The 26,917-nt window shown below is 55.5% G+C and overlaps 10 protein-coding genes across 10 annotated transcripts; 8 read left to right on the top strand and 2 right to left on the bottom strand.

The window, feature by feature from the left end:
- Positions 1–540: 540 nt before the first annotated feature.
- On the bottom strand, positions 541–1,296 carry PHYSODRAFT_477133 (hypothetical protein; the record flags this gene model as incomplete). The annotated part of the gene is made up of 1 exon (XM_009518078.1): positions 541–1,296. A coding segment is annotated over one exon (756 nt), but the record flags the coding sequence as incomplete, so codon positions are not given.
- A 1,539-nt stretch (positions 1,297–2,835) lies between these two features.
- PHYSODRAFT_477322 (hypothetical protein) lies at positions 2,836–3,201 on the bottom strand (the record flags this gene model as incomplete). The annotated part of the gene is made up of 1 exon (XM_009518077.1): positions 2,836–3,201. A coding segment is annotated over one exon (366 nt), but the record flags the coding sequence as incomplete, so codon positions are not given.
- Positions 3,202–5,942: 2,741 nt separating this feature from the next.
- PHYSODRAFT_459580 (hypothetical protein) lies at positions 5,943–6,536 on the top strand (the record flags this gene model as incomplete). The annotated part of the gene is made up of 2 exons (XM_009518076.1): positions 5,943–6,014; positions 6,084–6,536. Coding segments are annotated over 2 exons (525 nt in total), but the record flags the coding sequence as incomplete, so codon positions are not given.
- Positions 6,537–7,953: 1,417 nt separating this feature from the next.
- Positions 7,954–8,238, top strand: PHYSODRAFT_469139 (hypothetical protein; the record flags this gene model as incomplete). Its single annotated transcript, XM_009518075.1, has 1 exon — positions 7,954–8,238. The coding sequence occupies one exon, from the start codon at positions 7,954–7,956 to the stop codon at positions 8,236–8,238; it is 285 nt and encodes a 94-aa protein (XP_009516370.1).
- Positions 8,239–9,060: 822 nt separating this feature from the next.
- PHYSODRAFT_379991 (hypothetical protein) lies at positions 9,061–9,513 on the top strand (the record flags this gene model as incomplete). The annotated part of the gene is made up of 1 exon (XM_009518074.1): positions 9,061–9,513. A coding segment is annotated over one exon (453 nt), but the record flags the coding sequence as incomplete, so codon positions are not given.
- Positions 9,514–13,603: 4,090 nt separating this feature from the next.
- On the top strand, positions 13,604–14,912 carry PHYSODRAFT_294402 (hypothetical protein; the record flags this gene model as incomplete). Its single annotated transcript, XM_009518073.1, has 4 exons — positions 13,604–13,839; positions 13,870–14,232; positions 14,413–14,687; positions 14,725–14,912. The coding sequence occupies 4 exons, from the start codon at positions 13,604–13,606 to the stop codon at positions 14,910–14,912; spliced, it is 1,062 nt and encodes a 353-aa protein (XP_009516368.1).
- A 1,586-nt stretch (positions 14,913–16,498) lies between these two features.
- Positions 16,499–17,733, top strand: PHYSODRAFT_468991 (hypothetical protein; the record flags this gene model as incomplete). Its single annotated transcript, XM_009518072.1, has 2 exons — positions 16,499–17,506; positions 17,557–17,733. The coding sequence occupies 2 exons, from the start codon at positions 16,499–16,501 to the stop codon at positions 17,731–17,733; spliced, it is 1,185 nt and encodes a 394-aa protein (XP_009516367.1).
- A 6,099-nt stretch (positions 17,734–23,832) lies between these two features.
- Positions 23,833–24,258, top strand: PHYSODRAFT_470129 (hypothetical protein; the record flags this gene model as incomplete). Its single annotated transcript, XM_009518071.1, has 1 exon — positions 23,833–24,258. A coding segment is annotated over one exon (426 nt), but the record flags the coding sequence as incomplete, so codon positions are not given.
- Positions 24,259–24,483: 225 nt separating this feature from the next.
- Positions 24,484–25,104, top strand: PHYSODRAFT_472230 (hypothetical protein; the record flags this gene model as incomplete). Its single annotated transcript, XM_009518070.1, has 1 exon — positions 24,484–25,104. One exon carries the CDS (start codon positions 24,484–24,486, stop codon positions 25,102–25,104), a length of 621 nt encoding a protein of 206 aa, XP_009516365.1.
- Positions 25,105–25,607: 503 nt separating this feature from the next.
- On the top strand, positions 25,608–26,000 carry PHYSODRAFT_294400 (hypothetical protein; the record flags this gene model as incomplete). Its single annotated transcript, XM_009518069.1, has 1 exon — positions 25,608–26,000. The coding sequence occupies one exon, from the start codon at positions 25,608–25,610 to the stop codon at positions 25,998–26,000; it is 393 nt and encodes a 130-aa protein (XP_009516364.1).
- Between the last annotated feature and the right edge of the window lie 917 nt (positions 26,001–26,917).

Genomic DNA, 26,917 nt, shown 5'->3' with positions numbered 1-26,917 from the left:
AACGCAGAAGTTTTCATAATAAGTTGCTGCGGATTCAGGCTAGGCGCTGCGTGCATATTCATCTCGCGCACTTGCCTCTGAAAGTGCCAGTGTCGACAGGCCCTCAACTACCAATTCGCCCTGACTTTCTGTTGCAGCCTTGTCGAGCACACCATTGCTGTAAGCGCAACCATCTTGATTGTCAAAAGATCCTCGCAGACTCGCGAGAGAGAGTACCAAAAGGTTTTCGGCGCCTGAATCGCCCTCACACTTGTTGCCGCCAGTTTCCTTGCTCTTCAGGCCAATAGGACCAAGCTCTGTCCCCTCGATGGAGTTCTTCCCGTTGAGATCTTGAACAAGCTCCGATGATTCGACGCATCGATGACTCGTGCCATCGTCGGCACAATTGCTAGCTTTTGAAATAACAAGCCCCGAAGGCTCGTCAGGTTGTTCGACTTGATCTTTAATCGCAGTGCACCGGATGCTGTCTCCAACCTTTTTTTCGGCAGTGGAATTGATGCGCCGTCGCTCTTCATCCGCAAACTTCCAGAGCATCGCAGCAATTTCTGGCAGCGAAGCACGCTTGGAGCTATCGTACTCGCAGCACTTCAGCACCAGCTCCCAGTGGGCCTTGCTCTCGAATTCTTCCGGCTGATGGTGAAATCTTCCTCTTAGTACACGTGGGCGTATCTCTGCCAGATCGCGTATGTGAAAATACGGCAGTCTGCCTGAGATTGCCTCGATGATGCACATGCCGAACGAGTAGATATCGGACTCACGCGAGGGAGCCGCCCCTCCCATCACTTCAGGCGCTGCCCACCTCACGTTCCCAAATGTCTGCTGTGCCGTGTCTACCTCTGTGTCGCGCGAGATTGAGCTGAGTCCAAAGTCTGACACCTTTGCCTTGCCGTCCAAACCCACCAGTATGTTGTTGCACTTCAGATCGCAGTGGATGATCATGTTTGCGTGAAGATACTGCAGCCCAAGCGCAACCTCGTGCAGCTTCTCCCACACGAGGTTACGATGCTCCCTCAGATAGGCGTCCAACTGGCCGTGGCCCGCCCACTCGGACACGAAGAATTGCTGCCCGACGTGGCAAGCACCAAAGAGCTTCAGCACGTTCGGATGGGACAACTTGAACCAGATCTCCACTTCTCGGATGAATGTCGATTCATCAAACTTTTCGGGATGCAATTTCTTGAGCACTACCTTAGATCCCATCCATTCGCCGTGGTAGACTTCTCCAAACCCCCCTCTCTTGAAGTATTGCGTACTGTTCAATTGCACCTCGTACCATGGTAGAAACCAGTCACGCATCTTTTCGCCAAGCACAGTCTGAATCTGCTTCCGAGCTGCTATGGTGACTTCAGTGGGAATAGCAGCGTAATTGCTACCATGTTTGACGAGCTCGAAGAGCATGCAGATTAGCTTCTCAACTTGAGCCTCTCGGTTCTCCGGTGGTAAGCTTGTCAGAAGCATCACCTCACGAAGCTCCTCTCCGAATAAGCTTTGCTGGTCGACCCACGAGTTCTGCCACGTTTCTTTCCAATACCCGGTTACAGGTACGCCCTGCGCTCTCTGATGCCGATCAAGCTCGCAGTGCAGAGCAAACACTGAATTCGCGAGTTGCCGACCGACAGCGTAGCCACTAACTTCGTCCGCGACAGTGCGCTGCTTTGAAATCCCAATGAAACGAGTTAGGAGAGTCGAACACCCAGATAAAGCTGAGGCTGCTGCGTTCGTCGCCCTTAGCCGAACAATCATTTCACTTAGGCGTGGTAGCAACTCCAACCGGGGGCGGTCAATCGGCATTTCAGAATGGTTTCCTTCGCATGACAAGTAGGCACGCTCGAGAAGATCCTCCAATTCACCAATTGTTGTAGATGTTCGAGCGGATAGAGCCTTGCGGGTTTCGTTTTTACTCTCTCTTCGTGCCAAGTCTTCCAACTCTAGGATAACGGCTGGCATCGTTAACCGCTCGCCCCGTTGGCAGCACATCCGTGTCACTAAGCTCCATTCCTGGTCTCTGAAGGACGGGTGCCGCTTTGGGAGTTGTTTGCTTCCCACCAAGTCGCGGACATTCAACCCCCCCGCAACCTCTTTCGCGTAGGGTAAATCGCCGCTTACGGCCTCAATGATACACATTCCCAGCGACCAAACGTCATTTTCAGCTGATAATTTACCTCCCAGAAAAACTTCAGGCGAAAACCAATGCTGCTGGTCCTCCAGTTCGCGTCCCGATCCGTCAGACTTCACCAGAAAGAAGCCGAAGCCTCTGAGCTTGGGTAGTCCGTCGTCTCCGATGGCGATGGCGTCTCCATGTAATCGCTCATGAACAAACCCGCGTTCATGCAAGTACTCCAATCCCAGTGCCACTTGATAGAGCGTGCGCCAGACTCGGTATTTGTGCGTGCTCAAGTATGAGCGCAAATTGCTGTTCGTGTGCTCAGCCACAAAGTAGGGCTGCCCCCTGTGACCCGCTCCGAAAAGTCTAACGACATGCGGGTGGTTCAGTGAAATCCATCGACAAACCTCGTTCACGAACATGCGTCGAATATAGCGATCATCTGTGGGGCCTCGCGCATCTTTTATCGTAAAGGAGAAGGTCTTGCCGACAATCGGCTTGATAATCGTTACGTTTGACCCGTGCCAAGTGCCTTTAAAGATGGTGGCCGCAAGACAGTTTACAGCTTCGATCGACTGCTCCACCGCAATTGTTGACCAATCGATGTACCATGGCGGATTGCTCGTTGCCACACGCGATGATTCATGTCCGTAAAATACGTAAAGTGACGAAATGGGCCACAAGCCCCGCTCTTCCTCGTTGCGGAGATTATTCTCGCCTCGGGCCGCCTCGAGATACTCAACCACTTCGAAGTCGCCATTTCTAGCTGCCAAGTGTATCGCCGTGAGCCCTTCGTTGTCCGTGATGGTGATATCCATGCCAGCTCTGACAAGCACTTCGACTACTGGTTGGCTGCGTCTGGCCACGGCAAGATGCAAAGCGGTGTGCCCGTCCACAGTCTGAGACGTCAGTCTCACTTTGCGCTTGATCAAGAACTGGCAAACGTCAGCGTGGCCATGCCCAGCCGCAGCGATGAGAGGAGTATAGCTGGTGTTACTTTGAACATCAAGCTCAGCCCCACAACTCCCAAGCAGTCGTACAATCTCCAGGTGGCCGTGTTGTGCTGCAGCTTCTACCGCCGTTCCGCCTTGTGGCATTCGTGGCTGATGTTCAAGATTTGAATGACAAGCCAGTAGCATTTTGGCAATATCGACGTAGCCCTCACAAGCAGCGATTAGCAGTGGCGTGCTGCCCATTACGTTCTGGGCGTCGACATAAGCACCGGTTCGAAGAAGTAATTCGACGATATCCCTCCTCCCATTGCCGGTGCTGATGTGCAGTGGTGAATCCTCTCGGGCATCCTTGGTGTTGACATCCGCACCGCATCGAAGCAGAGTCGCGGTGATGTTGATGTGCCCCTTGTACACAGCGTGCCACAATGCTGTGCGTCCAAAGGAGTCTTTGCACTCCAACTCTGCCTTCTTACTGAGAAGAACGTTCACAGCTTTCAGACACCCATACTGGGAAGCAAGAAGAAGCGGTGTGATGCCATCATTGCTTCTACTACCCACGTCCGCACCGATTCCCAATAGGTACTGTAGAACGTCCGCGCGTCGTTTCCCCCCCGAACACGATAAACCAGTGGGGTCGTGGCTCTCTCGGACCTGAGAGTAATCGACACCCGCAGAAGCCGCGATGACCGGCGTGACGCCGTCATTTCGAGCTTTTGCCACCATCAAAGCCAGCAACTCGTCCGCATTCATGACGAAGAGGGTCTCAACCATCCTCCGGACCATTCCGACCTGGTTTCTAGCGCAAGCGACGTAAAACGCCGTGACCCCGCCACTGTTCTGGGCCAGAATATCGGCGCCGGCGCGGATTAAAAGCTCCACGAAATGAGGTTCCCCTAGCATGACGGCGATATGAAGCGCTGAGTTTCCCTGTTCATCTCGAACAGCGTCGATGTCTGCCAGGTTGTTTTCTAACAGAAACTCCACAACTTGCAAGTGTCTTCCGTTAATCGCAGCCATGAACGCATCAAAGCCGTTCTGATTCAGTGCGAGGGCATCGGCTCCATGCCCAGCGAGTATCGCCACCACACTTAAATGCCCGAGCCCCGACGCTATCATGATTGGCGTCGAACCATCGGGCTGCGCTTTTTCCAACATAGCGACCTTGATCCCCAGTTCGTTCCTGCTAGTGAGAGTCTCCGCCATCGCAGCTACCACGCGAGCCTGGCCAGTCCCGCAAGCTACGTGAAAGGCGGTAAGGCCGTCCTTGTTGTGTGCCAATACATCGGCACCAGCAAGAATTAACAGCTCCACAATTTCGGCATAACCTCGACTGGCAGCGAGATGGAGTGCCGAGTTGCCTTCTCGGAGCGTACAGTTTCGGGTGTCAGCTCCGTTGCTCAAGAGGAATCGCGCAACGTCCGCGTGTCCTCCCTGTGCTGCCGCTATCAGCGCGTCGCAGCCGTTCGTTAGGACCCGCACGTCAGCCCCTGCACCGACCAAAGTCTCTACAACGTGGACGTGCCCGTTCAATGACGCGGCCATAAGAGCCGTGACCCCGTTGCCGTTCTCCCAGTCGACCTCCTTGATCAGACCCAACCCACAGATCGCGCGAACTCGGTTCGCATCACCAACTTGCGCGTAGTGAAACAACGCCTCGTGGGGGTGCTCAAGCTCAGCATCGGAGAGTTCCATGACAAATCGGTGCGAATTCAAAAGTGCTTCATTTCAACTCAGTTCCATATCGTGCCTTTGGATTGTGTATGAGGCGCGTGTCCACAAGACACGAAGTCTAGGCTGCCTCACAGTCAACCCGTTCGGATCACATCATATATGAGGTTTCGGTTCAGAAATACGTCCTTTTTGGGTTTGCAGACAGAGAATCAGTCTTTGTTAAAAGAATCCACAGTGCTCGGCAGCCCCCCCCCCCCACTGATTCATTTTCAATTCTGCTCAGCTACTCGCAATCCCCCGCTCCGCTCAAGCTTCTACCGCAAACAATGTCAGAGGTGGCCAAAAGTACCGTCAAAGTTGTGGCAGCAGCAACCGGAGTCGCTATCATCGGCGAAGCCGCTGAGCTTCTGGTCGCGCTGGCCAAGCTGGCGAACCAGCTCCGTGCGAGTCGAGGGATGTGCCAGGACCTCATCGAGGCGGTGGGTGATCTGCTGCCCCAGCTCGAGCGCATGGCCAGCGGGGGCAAAATCAATGCCACCGCAACACTCAAGAAGTATATCGACCTCTTGACGGACATTCGAGGGTTTCTCGAGATCCACCTGCAGAAGGACATCCTCACGCGCATCGCCAGCCACTGGAGCGCCCAGGAGCGCATCATGGACTTCTACATCCAACGCGACCGCCTGATTGAGAAAATTGGGATCGACTTCGTGGAAGAAGTAGCGGACCGTCACGAGCACGTGTCCAACAGCATCCAAGCTGTCATCCAGCGCGAGAAGCTCATTGAAAAGCAAGCCAAAGAAGAGTTTGCGACGCTTCAGGAGCTCGTGACGGCATCATTTGCGACGCTCCGACAAGATGTTGCGGCCGATATGACGTCCATCCTGGGGTCCGAGGTGGTGACGACACTCGCCGACATCAAATTCCAGATCAAGTACGGTCAGAACAAGCAAACGCGGGAAGAACATCAATTCCTCGTCAACACGCTGAACAAAGTCGCGAGGGCCAAGGGCATCACGACGACCCCGTCCCTATCCTCGTGGTATGTTTCCCGTGCCGACATTCGCTTCGAGACGAGTCCGTTTGCGCGCAATGAGACCCGCAGTCTTCACCTCGGTACGCTCAGCTCTGGCTCCAAGGTGGCGGTTAAGGTCGTCGATCCAGACGAAGATAACAGCGTTAAGGGAGACTGGTTCAAGAACGAAGTGGAGCGGTGGTATCCCCTGCGCCACCCGAACGTGTTGCCATTGTATGGTGCTTGTCACATCTCGACACCGAGGCTGTTGGTTCTCGCCCACGCTGAGAAGGGGAACTTTAAGCAGTTTCTCACTAAGAACCGCCATCTCTTGTGGAAGTTGTTCTTGGACGCTGCTCACGGCCTTGCCTACCTTCACAGCCGGGCAGTTCCAATTGTACACGCGAATCTCAAGTGCTCAAACCTCCTGGTGATGGCGGATGGCACGGGCGTTGTGTCCGACTTCGAATACGCCTTTGCGAGAGCGAGCTCCAACATGAGCGCTCAGGAACAGTCATCTTCAATGAGGTGGAAAGCCCCCGAGTGTCTTGAGTTTGGCAATGCTGCGGTCAAGTCGGGCGCCAACGCTCGGGTCGAATCGGACGTTTATTCCTTAGGAATGTGCGTGTACGAGGCGTTGACGGGACACGAGCCGTTCCATGAATTGAATGACGTCGATTTCCTCGTGGCTGTGGAAAATGACAAAAAGATGCCTCCACGCCCCGACGGCGTCTGCTCTGACGACGAGTGGAGCCTCATCCAGGCCATGTGCGCTCACAAGTTCCAAGACCGCATCAAGATGGGAGAAGTTGTACGCTTGATGACGATTCTTGCCGAGAGGGAGAAGGTATTCCGCGAAAAGCAGCACTGCAGCTGCGAGTTTGGCGTCTGCAGCGACTGTGGAAGAAGCTTCAGCTCCGCGCCTGTGTCATCGCCACCGCCGACAAAGATCGGGGACGACACGCGCGATCTCGTGAAGACCCTTCAAGCCACTGCGTTGCAATGTCGGCGCCTGCTTGAAAGCGTGCAGAAGGCCGAAGCAGACATCGAACGGTCCGCTCCATCTGCCTGAGGTGTCCACGGTCGCAGAAGTGCAGGTGCTGAAGCTATTTTGGCCGCTACTGTCGTTGGTCTATAATAAATATGTTGTCAAAAAGCATTCATTGCTCGATCAACCTTACAGCACTTTGGTACAGTTGGCGACGAACCCCTGCACGTGTCTTACTCCAACGTCCGTCAACACGGCACGGCGTTCCGTGAACGAGCTGTCACCGATCTCACAGACTTTTGGCGCAAAGTTGCTCACCTGATGATATTGCAGCCGCGATACTTCGAATGAGTTGCATCGTCGCCGCCTACTCCCAGCAGATCAAGCGGCTTCAGGTGCACTGCCGACCGATGCTAATGTTAGGATCTCCAAGTTGATTGCCCGCGCAGTTCCTCACGGGTGTGTACGGCATGGACTTCCCGTACATCCCTGAACAAACGTACTACTACGGATCACAACAAGCCCCTTATTTTCAGGGTTGTTGAGAATGAGAAAATGACGAGTAACCTGAAGCAAGTGACCGACCAATTGGCGCGAGTGTTCGAGGCGCTGGACGTGGGGGCGCCCACCAATTGGGACACGAGCTGGCGGCTCGACTGCCAATTGCAGACTCAAGCTCTCAATAATGCAGTGGACAGAAGTACAGTGTGCATTCGCAGTCTGCAGAGCTCGAGGGCTCAGGTGGAGGCCTTGGGGACGTTGAAGTTTGAGGCGGAGAGGAGGGCGGCGAGGAACGACGCGGCGTCAATCCGTCGGATCAAGTCGTTGATGGAGAGAGTTATCAGTGCAGGGGTGAAGAGGGCGGACGTGACGTTGCCCTTGTGGTTCTTGCCTCTGTATGAGATGGAGGTGGAGGCCGAGCCATTCGCTGGAGGCCACTTTGGGCGAGTGCATCGGGGCGCGATGGCGGAGTCTGGCGAGAGTGTGGTGGTGGAGTTCTTCTCTGTGGACGATTTGGTCATGGACGAGTCCGCGCAGGTTCAGGTGGAGGGGGGGGGGGGGGTTGGGAAGGCTATTCCAGTTGAACCACTCCAATGTGATGAAGGTGCTAGGCAGGTCGCATGTGAGCACGCCGCATTTTATTGTCTATGAAGACACGACCGATGGAATTCTGGGCTGCTTTCGGGCACGCTCGGACAGCAATAAGAAGAAGATGTGGACGATGCTGCACGATGCAGCACTTGGCTTGGACTACCTTCATAAAAAAGGGCTCGTCCACGGTCACTTGAAGCTGAGCAACATTCTCGTTGGAGCTGATGGACAGGCGAAGCTCGCGGATTTCGGGCTGGACGCCGTGCGCAGATGCTCCACTTTCTCCAAGAAGCTTCCAGATGCAGCTAAAGAGGACGATTTACGATGGCGCACCGCAGAATGTTTGGAGAATTGTGAGATACGGACTTGGTGCAAGCGGCAGCACTCGGTGAGAGTCAGGGCAGAAATCCAGTAGCGCAAGTAGCTCGGGCCTCCAAGCCCTCAGGTTCTCTGTTTCATTTCATTCTCAATCCAGCTCTATAGCCCACAAATCTCTCGTTCTACAGATTAAGAGTCTTGTCGAAGCTCCCACTAAGCTATGACGCCGCCCCGACGCTCCCCAAGAATCGCAGCACTGCTGAACCCCCAATCCCCGGTCCAACAAGGGCGCCTAGTGACGCCCGCCTCGCTGGCAGTGACACCTCTAAGGTAGAGTCTGTCTACTCGACGTGCACCGCCGAGAAGCCGCTCCCGCCAGGGCGCTCCAAGCGCGAGAAGCGGAGACACAACGCAGACTCGTGGGTCACTCCAAGACGGCCAAGATGGGCTACGTGGGCAGACACGTGGGAGCAATGCAGGTCAACAGGAAGGCGATTCCTCCCCGCGTATTGCTGGGCCATCTGTTGAAAGCAGATCTTCCCTGCCCATCCCAGCTCCAGCTGGCCAGAAGGAGCCGATCGGCCACTCTGCACAAAACCACGCCCAGGCCCAGCCGACGGACCCCAGTAGACACCTCAGCCCACGCCAAGCTCCGAGTCCGCTCCGCAGCAACGGCCCTCGAATACAGTCTGCTGCGCGAGCCCCCGTCATGTTCGACGTCGCCGACCATCCAGATCCCGTTCGAGAACCAGTCGTCCCGTCGTGCGCGGGCATCGGCGATTTGCCGGTCGGAGGCAAGCCGAACCGCAAGAACATCACTGTCGAGGCATTTTCCGGGTTTGTACCAGTCGGCGGATTTGATTCAGGCGTCCGGCTCTGGTGGAGAAAGTTTGTCAACCAACTGACAGATGCCCAGATTCTGGACAGCCACCGGTGGACCGACGTGCAATGCAGAAGCATATTTGCCTCGTCACTCTGTGGTGATGCGGCCGATTGGTTTTCGGAGGTGCGGGCATTTCAACCTGGCCTGACACTCGAGCTGTCTGGGGAAATACTCGTCGAGAAATACAAGCCGAAACTCCCAGAGCATGAGCTGCTAAACTGGCTGATGATGGAACAAAAGGCGCGAGGCGAAACGTATCAAGTGTACGCGCAGCGGCTGCTCAACATGGCGGATTCGCTCCCTGGTGGTCTCTCCACCGAGGCCAACGCGCGTTATGCGATGCACACCTTCATCAAGAGGGCGTACTACAAGTACTCGGACGAGTTAAAATCATTCGTGGAAAGATTGCCTCCGACAACCTCCGCTGTGACCAAGTTACAGCGACTGGTCGATCACTTAGCGTACATGGCCGAGTGCGACGGTCAGTTGCTTCTGAGGCCAGCCACCAGCTCCAAACCTCATGATCAAGGAAGTTTTAAATGGATCAAGCAAGAAGGCGGACAAGCGTATCCGCGGCAGAGCCACCCTACGACGAGAACAGTAGTCGAGCACAAGAGGAAACCATCGTATCGTGCCCGTAACCCAAGGCAAGCGAATCGCGCCAATGCAGCAGCATCAAACAGCGTACGCTGCTTCAACTGTCGCCAAAGTGGCCACATTGCTCGTGACTGTCCGGACCGTGTCGGCACGGCGGCACGTTTACAAGGAAGTGCGGCCGCCGCGTTGAAAGAAGACAGTGCCTGAAGTAGCGGCGTCAAGTGGACGCGGGTCATCATTGACTCGGGCGCGTCGTTCTACTTGACGGGCCAGCTAAAGGGCATGACCCACCTGTGCGCACTCGACCCTCCCGTGAAGGTCAAGGTGGCAGATGGACGCGTCATCCGCACCACAACGGTCGGTAAACTAAAAGTCTCGGTGATGGCCGAGCACGGTTCCCAGCTCGAGCGCAAGGATGTCATCATCAACAACGTGTATCACGTCCAAACGCTATCGGTTACCTTGCTCTCCGTGTCGCAATTGGTCCACTTAGATCACGTGGTCCGGTTCGAGAACAATACCTGGTCGGTATTGCGCGGCCAAAAGCGCACAAGTCTTTTCCGAGCCCTTGAGGATAATGGAGTATACGAGGTGGTCACGCAGGCATCCGCGGTACGACCCAGCGAGCCTGGACAAGCTCTTCTTTCTGCTTTACGCACCAGCGTGCCGCTATCGACGTGGCATAGGCGCTTGGGACACCTCAATGCAGCAGATTGCAAACGCTTGACCTCCAGCCCCGCCGTTCGAGGAGTGGTCATATCGCAACACGAGGGTTTACCGGCCTGTCAAGCATGCGCACTCGCAAAAGTGACGACAGCCCCAGCTCCCAAGCAACGAAGTAGCAGTGACGAAGTCGCCGCAGGTGTGTGCCACATGGACCTCAGCGGGCCGGTCAAAAGGTCCTATCACGGCAATGAGTTCTTCATGGTTGCGGTGTGGAGAGACTATATAAATGTCTACGGTCTGCGTCACAAGAGCGAAGCTAGTGAACGTGCACAAGAGTTCCTGAAGTTCGTCGAAAGACAAGTCAACGTTCCAGCCAACAGCATTAAGACGGTGCGCACGGACGGCGACTCAGAGTTCATGAACCCCGACTTTCGTAAGCTGGTTGCTTCTGAAGGTCTGCGGCACCAGCACACGACCCGGTACAGAAGCAGCCAGAATGGTGTCGCCGAACGCGCCATCAGGACGCTAACCGAAATGGCTGCAGCCATGCTCATTGACAGTAGTCTCCCGCACTACCTGTGGGAAGACGCGTTGCGTCATGCTGCGTACATTTGCAACCGGATCCCCAAGCGCGGTGCTGGCATGACCCCGCACGAGCGCCTACTAGGGACGAAACCATCCCTGGCAGGTCTTCCCATTTTTGGACAGACCCTGGCGGTGAGAACACCAGACCCAGTTCGGCAAAAGAAGGTCCGCTTCGCTGGTCGCGGCAAGCTAGGCGCATTCGTCGGATTTACGGACGCCATACGCGACTACAGGGTGTACATCCCCGGCGAAGGCCGCCCGATCAAGGAGTCAACGAACGTGCTGTTGCTCGACACTATGCTGGTCGATGAAATACTGCTGGAGGACGAGCAGGATGATCCGGCCAGTGAAGACGAAGCCAGCGACAATTCTGTCGAAGCTCCCAGCTCGAACGCTCGGCTACACCAAGCAGCAGAGGCAGCCGACCGACTTCAAGACACAAGTCTATCCCCAGATGTGGTCGCGAAAATTAACGGCACGTCGGTTCTGACTCGGCGCAGACGCTCGGAGCGAATCTCAGCCCGAGAGATAAATGCGGCATTTTTATACCTAGTCGAGATCATTCGCGAGCCTTTTTACCGATTGCCGAAACGCGGTGATCACCTCAGTGGCCGTTTTGGGAACGAGCAATTTGCCAAGAAATTCAAGCCCTCGCGTCCAATGCAACTTTCGTCCTCGTGGACCCGCCCCCAGGTGCGCATGTGCTTGATAATACCGTGCAGTTCCGGATCAAGACGGGTCCGACAGGAGCCATCTTGCAATACAAGGCAGAGTGTGCGTTAGAGGCGACAAGCAGATCTTTCTACTCGACTACGTGGACACACGACACGGGCTCCAGTCGCCGACCTGATCTGTGTACGGGTATTCTTCGTGTTAGTGGCCAAGTTCAAGCTGAACATGCGTCAAGGCGATGTGCCAGCAGCATACCTGAAAGCGTTGCTGAAAGAAAAGGTGTACGTGCGCCAAGTGAAGGGATTCGAGCAACCCGGTCAAGAGAACAAGGTGTGGCTGCTCCAGAAGGCGCTCTACGGACTCAAGCAAGCGGATCGTCAATGGAATCACGAGATCGACTCTTTCTTGAAGGCATACGGACTGAAGCCTACGACAGGTGACGAATGCCTGTATTATATGCACGTTGCTAACGGAATCTTGCTGGCGTGTCTGTATGTGGACGATCTCCTAGTGACTCACCAAAGCGAGGTCGTAGTACTGCGGTTGATGAGAGCTCTCAACCTGAAATACAAGGTGAAGGACATGGGAGAGCCTACGCACTTCTTTGGCGTCCGCATTGAATGCGGCAGCACAGGCAAGATCCTACTTTCACAGGCGGCATACATCAACGAGACCCTGCACCGCTTTGCCATGGACCCCGCGCACTCCTATGGTGCCCAACACGAGACTGGACCATATTCCTGACCCAATCAGTGCTGAAGAAGAATCAGAGATGAGAAGGATGCCGTTCCGACAAGTGGTGGGGAGTTTGCTGTACCTGGCTCGGGTCTCGAGGCCAGATATCGCCTTCGCGGTGAATCAGCTGTCCCGACATTGCGCACAACCAAGGAAGATAGCATGGCTTGCTGGCAAGCACCACCTCCGATACCTCTTCGGGACTCAGGCTACGCAGCTTATCATCAACCCCTTGTGCGAAGGATTAGACATTGTCACGGATGCAGACTTTGCGAACGATCGGAAGGACAGAAAATCGGTGTCCGGCTTCGTGACCTTCCTGTACGGCGCACCCATCGCGTGGGCATCGACGAAGCAGACTGTGGTCAACCAATCGAGCACCGCAGCAGAATTCATCGCGGTCAATGAAGGTCTTCAGCAGGCCGAGTGGGTGAAGCTCGTACTCGACGAAATTCTCAAGGGCTACCAGCCCCCGATCAAGCTCACTCTGCAGATTGACAGCGTTCCGGCACCGAATCAAGCGTGAAGGATCTGCCAATGCTCAGAAGCAGGCGACATACGATTTCATGCGGTCAAAGACGCGTGATCTAGGGGCCACATGGCTATTGAGTATGTTCCGACTGGCGAAAATCCCGCTGACTTGTTGACCAAGTCTCTCTCCACTCCTCAACTCGGTCACAAGCGAAGCCTGTGCGGCTTGGTATAATGGCGCTCGGGTGACGATCCGAGTCGCTGCGCTTGCGGGGGATACGAGACTTAGCTGCGAGCCAGGTCGCTATGGCTGCAGGAACATACTTGCGGAGTGTGTGTCCGGCAGTTAAGTTGAAGTGGTGGTTGTGAGTGACGGTGACTGCAAGGGAGAATTCCGGAGAGATGTCCGCGGACTTCTAGGAATTGCTCGTGCACGAGTGCACTCCCTCGTAGCAGGGACCAGTATAGTCAAAATAGGTCTGCGGGGGTTTTGAGGCTTGCGAAGCTTTCCCCTACACAACAACACGGATCATTCTTGATTTTGACCAGAACAAAGTACATCGGTGTTTCCTAGCTTACGGTTGCAGGCGACGCCGAGCGTGTTAGTGGTCTGTGCAATCTTGACCTACGTAGCACCTGCAAGAGCGCAGTGCTTTTGAGAGCCTCGGTCTCTTAGGGGAGGTGTGAGATACGGACTTGGTGCAAGCGGCAGCACTCGGTGAGAGTCAGGGCAGAAATCCAGTAGCGCAAGTAGCTCGGGCCTCCAAGCCCTCAGGTTCTCTATTTCATTTCATTCTCAATCCAGCTCTATAGCCCACAAGTCTCTCGTTCTACAAGAATGTATTCATTCGCCATGTGCATCATTGAAGCTGTGACGAGTGAAGTTCCTTTTCCCTTGGTAGACCCTACTCGCGGCTATGGGGCTACTCCAGAAAAGCCTGACGAGATGAACGAGAAAGCGTGGGAAATGGTGCTTGACATAATTGACGAGGATCCTTTGAACCGACTTCATTTCCACGAGGTGATTGGCAAGCTGAAAGCTTTTGTTGCCAAAGCCACTTCTGAAGCTCTCAATGCCGCAGGACAAACGTAGCCTACTTTTACGCTTGCCCTACCAAGCTCCCCTTCTGTCTCCAATGACACTACAGTTCCTGATCTCATTGCGGGTCCACGGGTGCAAGATCAAGCCCTGTTGTTTCTCTTGCTTGCGTGCATGTACCCTGGAAAACGCAAGACAATAGTCGAGGCGAATGGGGTTCCTGCTTTTATTCAGCTGGTGAAGAATGGTCTCAGCCATTATACGAAGCTATGCTCCCTCCGATGTCTGTACAAATTAACGAAGTTGGCTTCCAGCTTAGAAGATACGACGTTAAGCGAGCTCAAGGGCACTGTACGTGGTACTACGCTGGAAGAATGCGGTTCACTTTCAAGAAGGTTGTCGGATGATGAGGACGAAGACAAACTGCCGGCTGTGGCTTTACTGTGCGTGTATTGCCGCAGCAGGTGGTCATGAGACTCTCAAGAACGCTGGAGCTGTTCCACGCATTGTTACGCAGTTGAAGACTGAAGATGACGATCAGAAGATGTTGGCAGCACACGCACTTGGGAATTTGGCTGAGGATGAGACGAACTGCGATGTGATCACTCACAATGTGGCTATAGCTCCGCTGGTCGCACTCTTGCAAACGGGCAGGGTCGGACAAAAGGAGCAATCGTGCTGGGCGTTGAGTCGCCTTCCAAGAACAGCAAGTCGGACGTTGTTATTGCCGCCATTCCATCTCTCGTAAGCTCCGAGTCGCGTTCTCGCCGCCTTTATTCAGACTGGGAACTGGGCAACGCTGCATTTGACAGCGATGCGAACAGAGATGCAATCGTCGATGCGGAAGCCATACCCGACCTGATCAAGCTACTTCGATCAGGAGCAAGCGAACTACAAGGTCACATAATTCGACTTTTGGCTAATCTGACTGTTAGCCGGGTGCATCAAGTTCAAATCACAGGCGAAATCGGACTTCCGCTGTTCGCTGCTCGTCTTCAGGATGGATCTGAAGATGCGAAGACGCACTCCGCGCGAATGTTGGCTTATTCAACGGTTAGCCAATGTTTTCGGGGCATCATCCTTAAGTGGCCATGCCCCCTTTGGTTACGCTTCTTCAAGATGACGCCGATCAGCAAAAGATGCACGCAGCGCAGGCGTTGGGCAACCTGACTCTCGATCGCCGAGCGCGGAATTTTATCGTGGATCAGGGCGTCGTCGTATCGTCTTCGGGCCTATTGATCCACCATCTGGGATTAGTATGCACTCGATCTACGTTCAATGTCGTAAGTTCCGGCGTACTTCGCGTCGTTTTCGACTTTTATGTCGTAAGTTCCCGAGAAGTTTTGCTGATACCGCAAGACTGTAGCGCTAAGTGTGTTTTGCGGTATCACGAACTGTGTGGGTTGTACCGGTATGGTTATCTATGTGTCTCAATGCGGGTTAGGGTTACAAGCCGGAGGAGGGGGACAGGTGAAAGCGATTTCCAGGATTTCACAAATTCGCCCATACCGAACCTGGGGCCCTGCAGCGGGGCTGCCGTAGCTTTGCGTCAGAGGAAGCTTAACAGACTCACAGAGTCTCAGCTTAAGATAGCCCGTTCTAATACCAGAACGTACGAGTCCGTACACCTTACGGACTCCAAGAGTCAACCCTTAACTCTTAGCTATGTGAATCTCAAACTGAATGTATTTCCCTTTATTGCGGCAAAGCCGCCTACGGTGTAAATGTATCCGGTTCACTATCTAGCATAGTGAACCCTAGTCATATGCATAATCAGTGGCTCTGAAGCCATGTACTGATTCTCCTACTGATTTAGGTTCTACAGTGTGTACCCACTTCATAACCCTTCGGGTAACTCTCGTGTAACCCCGTTACACTCTTCCCCACCAAACCGTGGACACGGGTGTTCACGCTTAACGGTCAACCTCCGGGTCTTGTTCCGTCAAGCCTCCTGCTCAAACGAGTCAATCCACATCGCGTGGACTTCTCTGAGAACTTCTCGGCGCAACGCGCCCTCACATGACTTCAAGTCATAAAGCCTTTTGGTTTTTCGACCGCAGACAGCCTCTCGCGAGATCCGCCTCGGAGCCTCGCTCCTCTAGTGCTGCTGCACTGCGTGCTTCCGCACCTCCGCGAACGCCAGCGCCCGCGCGCACACCCTCGACGCCTTGCAGACTCTCGGTGTCCGAGTACTTCGCGGCGCAACGCCTGAAGCGCAGCTCGCAGCACGCAAGCCCCAGCTCTCCTCGAGCACCAACCCGTCAGATCATGGATCCTTGGGATCTCTTTGGTGAAGAGGGCGATGTGGACGAATTCATGGAGGGTTCTCCGAACCGAGGAGATGCGTCCCCACTCACGCGACGCGCGCGGCGACGCTTCGCCCACACCGTCGACACGCCGTGAAGAAGGCTCGCCGCCCCAGTTGACTCTCCGAGCCGTCGCGATCAAGAGCGCCCCGCGCACACGTCTCCTGTGCACTCGCCGAGCCGTCCACCTGCAGAGCGCACTGCGCCGTCGAGGGAGGAGCCGCGACCACCGCTGCGATCTCCGAACCCGTTCCCTGAACGCTCTTCCGGCCTCTACGAGCTGCGCGCGCTCACTGAGTCACGGTATTCGCCACTTCGTGGTGAGGGCGTGCCCCTGGGCCCCGTCATCTCCAACCCTTTGGATGAAGCTCAGTCCGAGCAGGTTGCGGCCCAGATGGCTCCCATGCGCTCCCAGCGCCCCGAGCTGCAGCCTCTGCTGAACCCCAGCAATGCCGACTACGGCTTCCGGCCTCGCGACCCCGCGGAGGCTTGTCGCCGGGCGTTCCAGCAGTCTCTCGCGCTGCACGCCATTGGGCCCGCGGCCCGTACTCCGGAGGAGCTCGCACTGCGTACGTCTCTGCGAGAGCGGCTCCTCACTCCACAGTCTACGACTGTCGCGGAGTATCGCGAGAGGCTGCGGCTGCAAGCCCAGCAAAACTTCGTGCCCGCCATGCGGACGTACCCCGTGGTACTTAGTCCGGGGGATGAGTCAATTGAGTACGAAGCTCAGTTCGAGTCTTGGGCCGAGCACAACCGAAAGCTCAGCTCCATGGACGCTCTCCGAGCCAGCTTCAGTGATGTGGATGTTCGCATTGAACGCAAGCTCCGCTTCGATTTCGCGAAGGTCCGAGCCAAGCGCAGCCTCTCGGCACTCGCCCAGCCGCAGACCCAGTTTAACGCTGCGCGCTTCGCTCCTTCCCGCGAGGGAGTGAGCGCTGTGGCTCAGGGTCTGCCTCGGAGCAATGTGGCTGACCCAGCAGCTCCCCAGCTTATTGCCGGGAAGCGCGGGACGGCCGGCGTGCCGGCCTTGAGCCCTCGGGGCGCTGGCGATCAAGCTGATCAAAAGCGTCCACGACGTCTGGGCAGTCTTGGCGGAGGGGCACCTCAAACTCCCATGAGTTCTCGGAGTGAGGGTACCCTCGCCATTTCACCAGATACTGGTTTTGACCCCGGCACCGCCGCTTCGCCAGGAGGCGCTCCACATGGTAATGTAGATTCCCATGCTCATCGAGTCGGGCCGGTGGAGGCCGCTGTGGGGTCCTTTGCGGCTCAAAGTGAGCTCTTGGAGGTGCGGCAGCAGGCGGGTCGCCTTCGGGATCATATCCATAACGTCGATGCACGTCTGGTCCGGACTGCCACCGAACTCGACGAGCTCGCCGAGCGGACGCGATGGATCGAGATGCCTCGAGCGGTCTGGGAGCCCTGGAGGACTGGGCGCGATACTATCGCGATCGCGACGAGCAACGTGGCCGGGAGCTCGGGGAGCTACAGCGTCAGCGGGCTGTGCTTCAGGGTCAGCTCGACCTCCTGGCCCGCATGCAGGCTCCGACTGCCGCGCCTCCTGCGCCTGCGGCTCCCGCTGTGCCCGCGGCACCTCCGGCGCCGATTCTTCCGCCTGTGCCTGCGGTGCCCATGTAGGTGGTCGCGTCCTCGACGACCGCGACCTCCGCGCCTGTGACCTCGTCACCCTCGGTGCCTCCATCTGCACCTGCGTCGGGTCCTGGTACGGCATGAGCAAGCCCATGTAGAAGACGGGGTGCGTCCGCATCTTCTTCGGAAGATTGAGCGTGTACGCAAGCCCCTTCTTGGCCACAACCTTGAAAGGTCCGATGAAGCGCGGGCGCAACTTCGTCTTGAAGACGGCAGACACTGCATGTGTAGGTAGGTTCTTAGCATTAAGCAACACCAGGTCCCCGACCTCATAACTTTCAACATTGCCTCTGCCCCTGGCATCTGCATGTTCCTTTTGCTTGTCTTGGCTCTCAGCCATTGTGTCACGAACATGTCGGAAGACACTCAGACGCGTCGACAAAAAACGTCAACATGTTTACGAACTGTAGCCGGGCTGACATCGGCTAGCCGATCAGCTAAATCGGCTTCTCCTCCCCCACCAAGCCCGAGGCCACCACGTGGCGGTGTCAGCGGGACGCGGGGATGAGATAAGCTGTTCACGTAGAACGACGTGTAGCCTGTCGAGGCGTGCACGGCGTTGTTCAACGCAAACTCAACGAGTAGCAGTATGGCTCTCCAGCGCTTCGGCGTCTCGGCGCAAATGCTGCGGAGCACGTCCTCGACGACGCGATTCACGCGCTCTGTCTGATCATCGGTCTGCGGATGGTCCGCCGTGGACATGTCCAGCTTGGTGCCAAGAACCGCAAAGACCGCGCTCCAGAAGCTGCCCGTGAAGCGGGGGTCTCGGTCCGAGACAATCGACTCAGGGAGTCCGTGTTGTCGAAACACTCGGTCCAAAAACAGCGTTGCTGTACCTTTACCATCGATGGTATCCGGCCCAGCCGCAATGTGAGCCATCTTGCTCAGTCGGTCCACGAAGACCACGACTCCAGTTTTGCCCGCCGCGTCCGCCGGCAGGCCAAACACAAAGTCCATACTCATGGATTGCCAACAGCCCGAAGGGACAGGCAAACTCGCCAACGGCGCTGCAGCATGAGGTGACGACTTCACTCGCTGGACGTGCGCACATAAGTGCTCGTCCACTTGTACAGCTTCGGCCACCAGTAGTGGGTGCTCGCCGAGCTGTAGGTCTTCTCACGGCCAAGATGGCCGGCCAGCGGCGTGTCGTGTGCCTCATAGAGGATGCGGTACTTCAGATCCTCATCATGAGGGACGACCACGCGGGGCGTATCCTCGGGGCCAGTGTTGTAGAACAACAGGCCACCATCGAGGGAATAGCGGTGTAGCCGCGCTGACAATTCCATGTCCGAGTCTTGAAACTCCTTGCTCCCCAGAGCCTTCAGCAACGCGACACAGGTGTCGTCCTTGGCATAAGCCGTTCGGATCAAATCCGGTAATGACGAAGTCACGGTCGTTACATGAGCCAGCTCATAATCCGGTCTGCGCGACAGCGCGTCCGCAAGGACATTCTGCCTGCCAGGCTTGTACTTCACCTCGAAGTTGTACTCCGCGAAGAAGGACAGCCAACGGGCCATCCTTTGCGAGAGGTGAGGCGACTGAGTCGCAGTGCGTAACGACGCATGATCCGTGTAAATCACGAACGGCTGAGAGCCCAACAGGTGCACCCTGAACTTGACGAGCGCATACTTCATCGCAAGTAGCTCTTTGTCATGGACAGGATAGTTCTTCTCCGCAGCCTTCAGCTGGCGAGATTCGAACGCCACCACGCGCTCGCGCCCCTCGGCGTCTGCTTGCAGCAGTGCACAGCCGATGGCAAAGTCCGAGGCGTCACAGACGACACTAAACGGAAGAGCGGGGTCTTGCAAAGCCAGAATAGGCGCATGAAGGAGACTGTCCTTAATAGCCGCGAACGCATCTTGATGCTCGGTGTCCCAACACCACTCCGCATCCTTCTTCAGGAGATTGGAGAGTGGCCGAGCCATCTCAGCGTAATTCTCGCTGTACTTGCGCAAGTAATTGGCCAAGCCAAGCCACTTGCGAAGATCGTTCTGGTTCTTGAGAACCGGCCAGTCAACAATGGCCTTGACCTTGACCGGGTCGGCCCTCAGGCCACGCTTCCCGATGAAGCACCCTAAGAAGGGGATCTCTTCCGCTCCGAAGATGCATTTGTCAATGTTGGCGTACAACTTGTTTTGACGCATGCATTCGAGCACACCACGCAGGTGCTCGACATGGTTCTCCATATCAGTCTTTCCGTGCTCCGCACGACTGTGGACAAAAAATGTCATCGAAGTACGTTTGCGCGTACGCCCCGATGGGGCCTGAAGAGCTGCGTCACAAGACGATTAAACGTCGTCGGCGCGTTCGAAAGCCCTTGGGGCATCACCAACCACTCCCAGAGCATGCCGCTCGGAGTACTCACCGCGGTGAGAGGAATGTCGCTCGCCCTCATGAGCAATTGGTAATATCCATCGACCAAGTCGAGCGCACTGTACATCGTACATCCTGTCATGTTGTTCTGAAGAACATCCTTCCGAGGAATCGGCGTCTGTGCCGGGATGGTAGCGGCATTCAGCTTGTTGAAAGCATGTACGATACGCCACTTGCCATTCGGCTTTCTGACACAGAACGTCGGCGTAGAGTGTGGAGACTTACTCTCACGCACCATGCCCGCCTCGTGCTTCGCACGGAAGAACGCGTCAATGACGTCACACTGCTCCTTCGGCAAGGGCCACTGCCTCGTCACGCAGTACTTCGTTCCCGGAACGAGATCGATTTCGTGTCGAACACCTCGATCCGGTGGTAGCCCCGAGGGCGGCTCCTTCGAGACCACGTCCTGATAATCCTTTACCACTTGATACAAGGGATCCGACGGGTCCTTCAGGATCGCCGATCCGCTCCGCGCATTCAGCGCCTTCTTGGTGTCTTCCAGGACAGCTTCATCCAGAAGCGAGGACGAGTTCAAGTCTTCTTCGGGTCGTATGACCACTACCTCGGCCAAGTCTCCAGCCTTCAAGGCTTCGCCGAACTCGGCCAAGGACATCTCGTCCAGCTCCAGGAGGGCAGACAGTGAGGGCAAGTCGTCGAGGTTGATACCTCCGTCGACGTCGCCCATCACTCCATTCACGAGTGTATAGAGCTGCTCGCTCTCGCGTGGAGCCTCGCCGCTCGACACGCCCTTCTCGACTCGTGAGATCGCAGACGTCTTGCGTCTCGCAGCCACCGCTTTGCGGCGCTGCCTCCTCTTCATGGACACTGTCCGCCCTGAAGGCCTCCGTGATTTCGCGTGCGTCTTGACGCCAGGTGTCACCACCTCGTTCAGCTCCGGGGGAGCTCCAGTGTCTTTACCGACACTCAGCGAAGAGCTGCACGATCCGCAGCCTCCACTCAGTGGATTACGTGCCACTCCACGATCTTCATCCGGGCAAAGCCCCTTGTGCTTCGGCACCATACCGACCGCGCCGTCGCTGGCACGCAGCAGGGCGTCGCCCTCAGACGCACGCTCGCTCAGCGGAATTAGTGCCGCTCCTCATCCTTGGTCCGGGCAACGCCCATCTTCACTCGACTTCCTGACGACCGCGCCTTCATCGGCACGCAGCAGGGCATCGCCCTCAGACGCACGCCCGCTCAGTGTAATTCGTGCCGCTCCACCTGCCGTCCGCGAGCCACGCTCGGAACGCTCGTTCTCGACACACTCAGTGTCCACCAACTCGGGAACTCCGATGTCCAGCACATTGACCGACTCGGTCCAGTGCTCGCGCCAAAAGCGCTTCTGCTTCCTAGCAGAGGTGGGTTCATGACTCGCCAATGCTCCGCCAGGAGAGAAGTGCGTAGTACCAAGGGTCTTCGACCTCCAATCGATCCAAGGCTCGTGGCGTTCCAGCCACGCCATACCAAGGATGAGACCATATCTCGAATCGAGGTCTAAGACCAGACAGCGTTCCACGCTATCAAAATCCAAAAACTTCACGCCCAGGTCCACAGGGACCTTAGGCACCGTGACACGAGTGCCCGTCGCGAGACGAACAGTGACGTTGTCACTTCCGCGCGCTACCAGCGCCTCAGCGTAAAGCTGACTTCCGTCCATCGTAGAACGCCGGGCGTAGTTACCCGACGCTCCCGAATCGATCAAAATCGTCCATGGCTTGGGGAAGCCCTTCACCCAAGCTTGGACAACTAGCAAGCCCGGCTTGCGTACACGTTCCGTGTTAGAGAGTACGGCTCTCTTCGGGGCTAAGTCCTGGCGTCCTCCATCTCGCCGAGGCTCAATAGAACTTAGTTCTTCCCCAGTAGGCCGCCCCGCGCCTACTGAGACTTCTCGTTTCCCCGAGACAAACCAGAGCCCTGGCTCGAACTCGAAGAGCGGCTTGACGAAGCCTGGCGCTGATGGCGCAGCGGACACCCAGCACGAAGGTGACGGGTGTCAGAACAGATGAAGCATCTGCGGATACCGCGACGCTGCTCAGCAGCACGAAGCTCGGCTTCTTCGTCTTCAGCATAGCTGAAGTCCATGGGTTCCGGACCATTCGACGCGCTAGCGTAAGACGCATTCCACCCAAGCCGTGACGACTTAACGTTGTGTTCCGCATTCAATGCGACGCTCACAGCCTCTTCAAAAGAGCTTAGATAGGTTCGGAACACCTCCGTCCTGGCAACGCCAGTGCGAAGACCCTCCATGAACACCGTAACGGTGACTGCCTCCGGCAACGGGTCAGCAGACATACCAGCAATGAGAATTCTCAACTCTTGGACATAGTCCATCAACTCCGTCTTGCTCTGCCTGGTCGCCAGGACGCGTGAGCGCACGCGATACGCCTCGTTAGGCGGAGCAAACACTCGGGACAATTGCTGTTTCAGCTGGTGCCACGTCGGGAAGGCCACCTCGACCGACGTCCCGGACGTTAGTGCCCACTCTCTTGCTCGCCCACCGAGCTTCGAGATAGCTAGTGCCACGCGCTGCGACTCCGTCCGGAGTATAGCTGAGCTCATAGCCATCTCAACTTCACGGGTCCAAAGCATCAAGCTTTCACCCCCCTTGCCTTCGAAGGTCTTCACGCTCAACATGAGCGGCTTGGGTCTTGTTTCCGCGTCAGATGACGAAGCGGGCGCTTGGGGCGCCGCGGCCGTTGCCATCCTCTGCTGGAAGTGCTCTAGCAGAGCATTCTCGTTGCTTGAAAACGCCTCGAGACGCGCGTTCACCGCGTCGGGGCCTTGCTGCGCAAGTTGCGTCACGCCTTCCGGGCCCAGCAAGCGCATCCTGCTGGTTCGGGGGCAAGTGAGCGAACTGCTCCATTCTCCACAGAGGGCCAGTCTATACAGACTCAGGTGTCGGATTGACTACGAGTGCTACCAAGTGCAGCGGGGCTGCCGTAGCTTTGCGTCAGAGGAAGCTTAACAGACTCACAGAGTCTCAGCTTAAGATAGCCCGTTCTAATACCAGAACGTACGAGTCCGTACACCTTACGGACTCCAAGAGTCAACCCTTAACTCTTAGCTGTGTGAATCTCAAACTGAATGTATTTCCCTTTATTGCGGCAAAGCCGCCTACGGTGTAAATGTATCCGGTTCACTATCTAGCATAGTGAACCCTAGTCATATGCATAATCAGTGGCTCTGAAGCCATGTACTGATTCTCCTACTGATTTAGGTTCTACAGTGTGTACCCACTTCATAACCCTTCGGGTAACTCTCGTGTAACCCCGTTACAGGCCCCCTTAACTATAGGTAAGTCTGGGCTCATCGTAGAGCTAGCCTTGCCGTTAGGCTTTCCAACGAGCCCAACTTCACTTAATGATATTTCGTGGAGCCTTCAGGCCGTTCCATTTCCTAGAGCACTCGTGGAGCTTTGGGAATTTGGCGTGGGTGACCTCCGTCCCCGCCCAGCTGCCAGTCTGGGCCAAAGTATGTCCATGATAAAAAACACGATTTGCATTGGGGTGTTTTTTTGCGGTATCAGCAGCAAGAGCCGTAAGTTCCCCCCATAGATCTCTACAATCTTATATGTCTGATGGGACTTCTCTTGTTACGGACAGGGCGCGCCAATACAAACTCGTAGTTACTTTTTTCGTCGTAAGTTACGACATACAGTACCGTAGATTACGTGTTTCGGTGCCTTAATCCCGAGTTAACTGCAGTAAGCGCGAGATGTTGCGTCTCCTGCACCAAACAGCTCTCGGGCGGGACTACATTCACGAAAAGGGGGTCGTCCATGGCGATCTCAAGCTCAACAACATCCTTGTGGGGGCGGATGGCTTGGCGAAGCTGGCAGACTTTGGGTTGAGTACTATGCGGTCCTGTTCCACGCGCTCTAAAGGTGAATTAGTGACAGGTGCGCTGCGTTGGAGCGCTCCTGAGTGCCTAACGAGACGGCCGACCTTCGCCTCCGATGTCGACTCCTTCGCAATGTGCATCATCGAGGCCTCAATGGGTGAGCCTCCTTTTGCTCTCTTGGACGACATCATTGTCCGTGAGAACCTGAAAGATGGTTTGATACCGGAACAGCCTGAGGAATTGAACGACAACGAGTGGGAGTTGGTGGTTGCGATGACGAATGCGTACCCTGCAAAACGCCTTTCGCTCACTAGCGTGATTGGCCGGTTGAAAGAGTTTGAAGAAATGGACCAACCAAGGAAAACCGTAAAAGCACCTTCCAAAGCTGGCACTAGTACACTTGTGTCAGATAAGCGTAGAAGTGCTGCCAGTGATGCATCACCTCCGTCGACAGCCGCTAGCCAGTCTTCCCAAAGTGTATCGTCGGTTGTTGTACCAGATACAACCATGGACATCCCGACTCTTATGCAATTTGTCTATAATGGAACGGATGAGCGGAAGGAGAAAGGGCTTTTATCGTTGAGCCGTATTGCATGGGGGAAACCTTCACGTCAGTGGGAAATCAACCAAGCCGGGGGAATTGAGCTGTACTTACAGCTCGTTGCCAATGGAACGAATGGTCAGAAAGCAGCAGCGACAAAGGCTCTACGTAACCTCGCTTTGAGTAACCCACGGAAACAAACAGCGACAGCTCGAGCTGGTGCGATTGAGCTCCTTCTGGATCTTGTCCGCACCGGTACAGAGGAGCAGAAGTCAGACGCGGTGACTGCGTTAGGGACTTTGGCGAAGAAGAACCAACCAATCCAGGACGCAATTGCTGCTTCTGGCGGTATCGAGCTGTCCATTGAGCTTCTTGGAGTCGGAACCGACGATCAGATCTCGAGAGCCGCGTCGACGCTGGGAGCTCTTTCCGAAAGAAACGAAGCTAACAGAATGGCAGTGACTTATGCTGGGGGACTGGGGCTGATCGCACAGTTCAAGGCCAGGTCAAAGCATCTTGATCGAGAAATGGCAGAGACCGCACTGCATATCTTGAACAGTCGATACTACTATATCGGAGATCGACGAAATATACCAAATAAGTAGATGAGGAAGTAGATTGAGTTGCCCGGTACATGGGGAGAATACTAAGTGATATCTATGTACCTAACTGCGAAATGAAAGAAAAAGTTGGGTTGCCCGGTAGACATCTCACGAAGCACCTTTGTGAAATTGTGAATTGTGGATCTTTGCGCCACGGAGTGTGGGGCCTGCAGCAAAGGTGGTCGTGACGCGCTCTCTCGTTAATGGTGGAGCTCTTCTGGATCTCCGTCAGTCGACTATGGAGTGGCTCCATTCATTTCTCTTCAAACATGAATCCATTCCATAGAACAGCTCATCTCTCAAGTTTAACCGATCTTTAAAGATGGTCTTGGCGTGATATTACAGAAGGCTTGTAATATAACGCTCTTGCGAGGCTAGGTTCGCATATTTAGAGAGAAACGACTCCCTTTCCTTAAACGTACACGAAGCTGCAAGTCACCCCCGGTACTCCTGCTCCTCACTGCCCCCTGCATTCACCCAAGTCCACGGCGGCGTCCTCCTTTGCGATGGCTTCTGTGCGGAGCCTCATCCTAGCTAGAGCTGATCCAGTCGAGGAAGTTCTGTCAACGATCTTAGCTCTGTGCTACAAGATGGGGAAAGCTAAAGCTGCGTGCCAGCACCTGCACGGTCGACTGATGCAGATATTCAACGAGCTTCAAACAATGGATAAGAACAAATACCCCAAGACGCACTGGACAAGTTCAAGGCTACTGTGGCAACCATTTTTGGCTTATCTGCAGCGCTATGCAGGGAAGAAGTTGGTGTTCCGCATCGTGGAGCACTGGGCCATTACGACCGAGCTTCTTCAGGTCAACGAGACTATAGCGGCGCTGTTTGGGACGCTCGGAGTCGCTACAAGTACGCCGTGGAGAGATCTGTGGGACGACGAGTTGCTGTGATCAAAGAAGTCCTCGCTGCGACAACCAGGGATAATGCCGTGGTGCTTCGGGATCTCTAGGACCCCCCGCGCCCAAGTGGAAGCACTGTTGACGCTGCGATATGAGCTGGAAGAGCAGCAAGAGCGACACGGTGAGGATATCATACGGATGATGACGTCGACCTTAGCCACAGTCGTCAATGCAGCTCAAGTAACAGAAGCACTTCTTCCGCCGTGGTTCCTACCATCCTATGAAGTGAAATTCGAGACGGCGCCGTTCGCTCGTGGGTCATTTGGGTCGGTTCATCACGGTGTGTGGGGGCCCGGCACGAAAGTCGTGGTCAAGTGCTTTCTGGTGGACGACGTTGTCGTGTTCGGCTTCGGGGTGAAGGTGGTTGAAGTGAAGAGTGTTGGTCGACAGGTGAGGAAGTGTATACTTGGTTGTTGAGATCGAAGTGCGGGACACGAGGTGTACTTGCGAATGAATCCTTAGCCTAACATGCATTCCTCGCTGTGCTCCTAGATGAGCACAGGGCGATCTTTGCTTATTTCTGTTGTGTCTCTTACCTATGTGTTTGTCCTCACCTCTTTGTGTTGCTTTCATGCCTTTCCTACTAAATACATGTTCACTGTTTCTGATTTCTTTTCTTTTTGACTAAATGCATGTTCGCTGTGACTGCTGACCCTCTCGGGTAGCAATCACATGCGTGTTAAGCCTCTGGCCACGTACAAGCAAGCCCGAGCCTTTGCTCCACATCGCTCTGGCTTGCTTGCTCAAGCAGACCAGAGGTGCTGGGCATGACAGACGTGGTGATGGATGAATGTTCGCAGCGGAAAATTAATAAGGAGATACACATTTGGCACCAACTCAACCATCCGAACATCGCGAAGATATTTGGTGCCTGCCACATCAGCTCTCCTCCCTTTATTGTGTGCAAG

This window comes from Phytophthora sojae (assembly GCF_000149755.1).
Source record: "Phytophthora sojae unplaced genomic scaffold PHYSOscaffold_1, whole genome shotgun sequence".
NCBI classification, from domain to species: Eukaryota; Oomycota; class Peronosporomycetes; order Peronosporales; family Peronosporaceae; genus Phytophthora; species Phytophthora sojae.
This window is presented reverse-complemented; position numbering and strand designations above follow the sequence as displayed.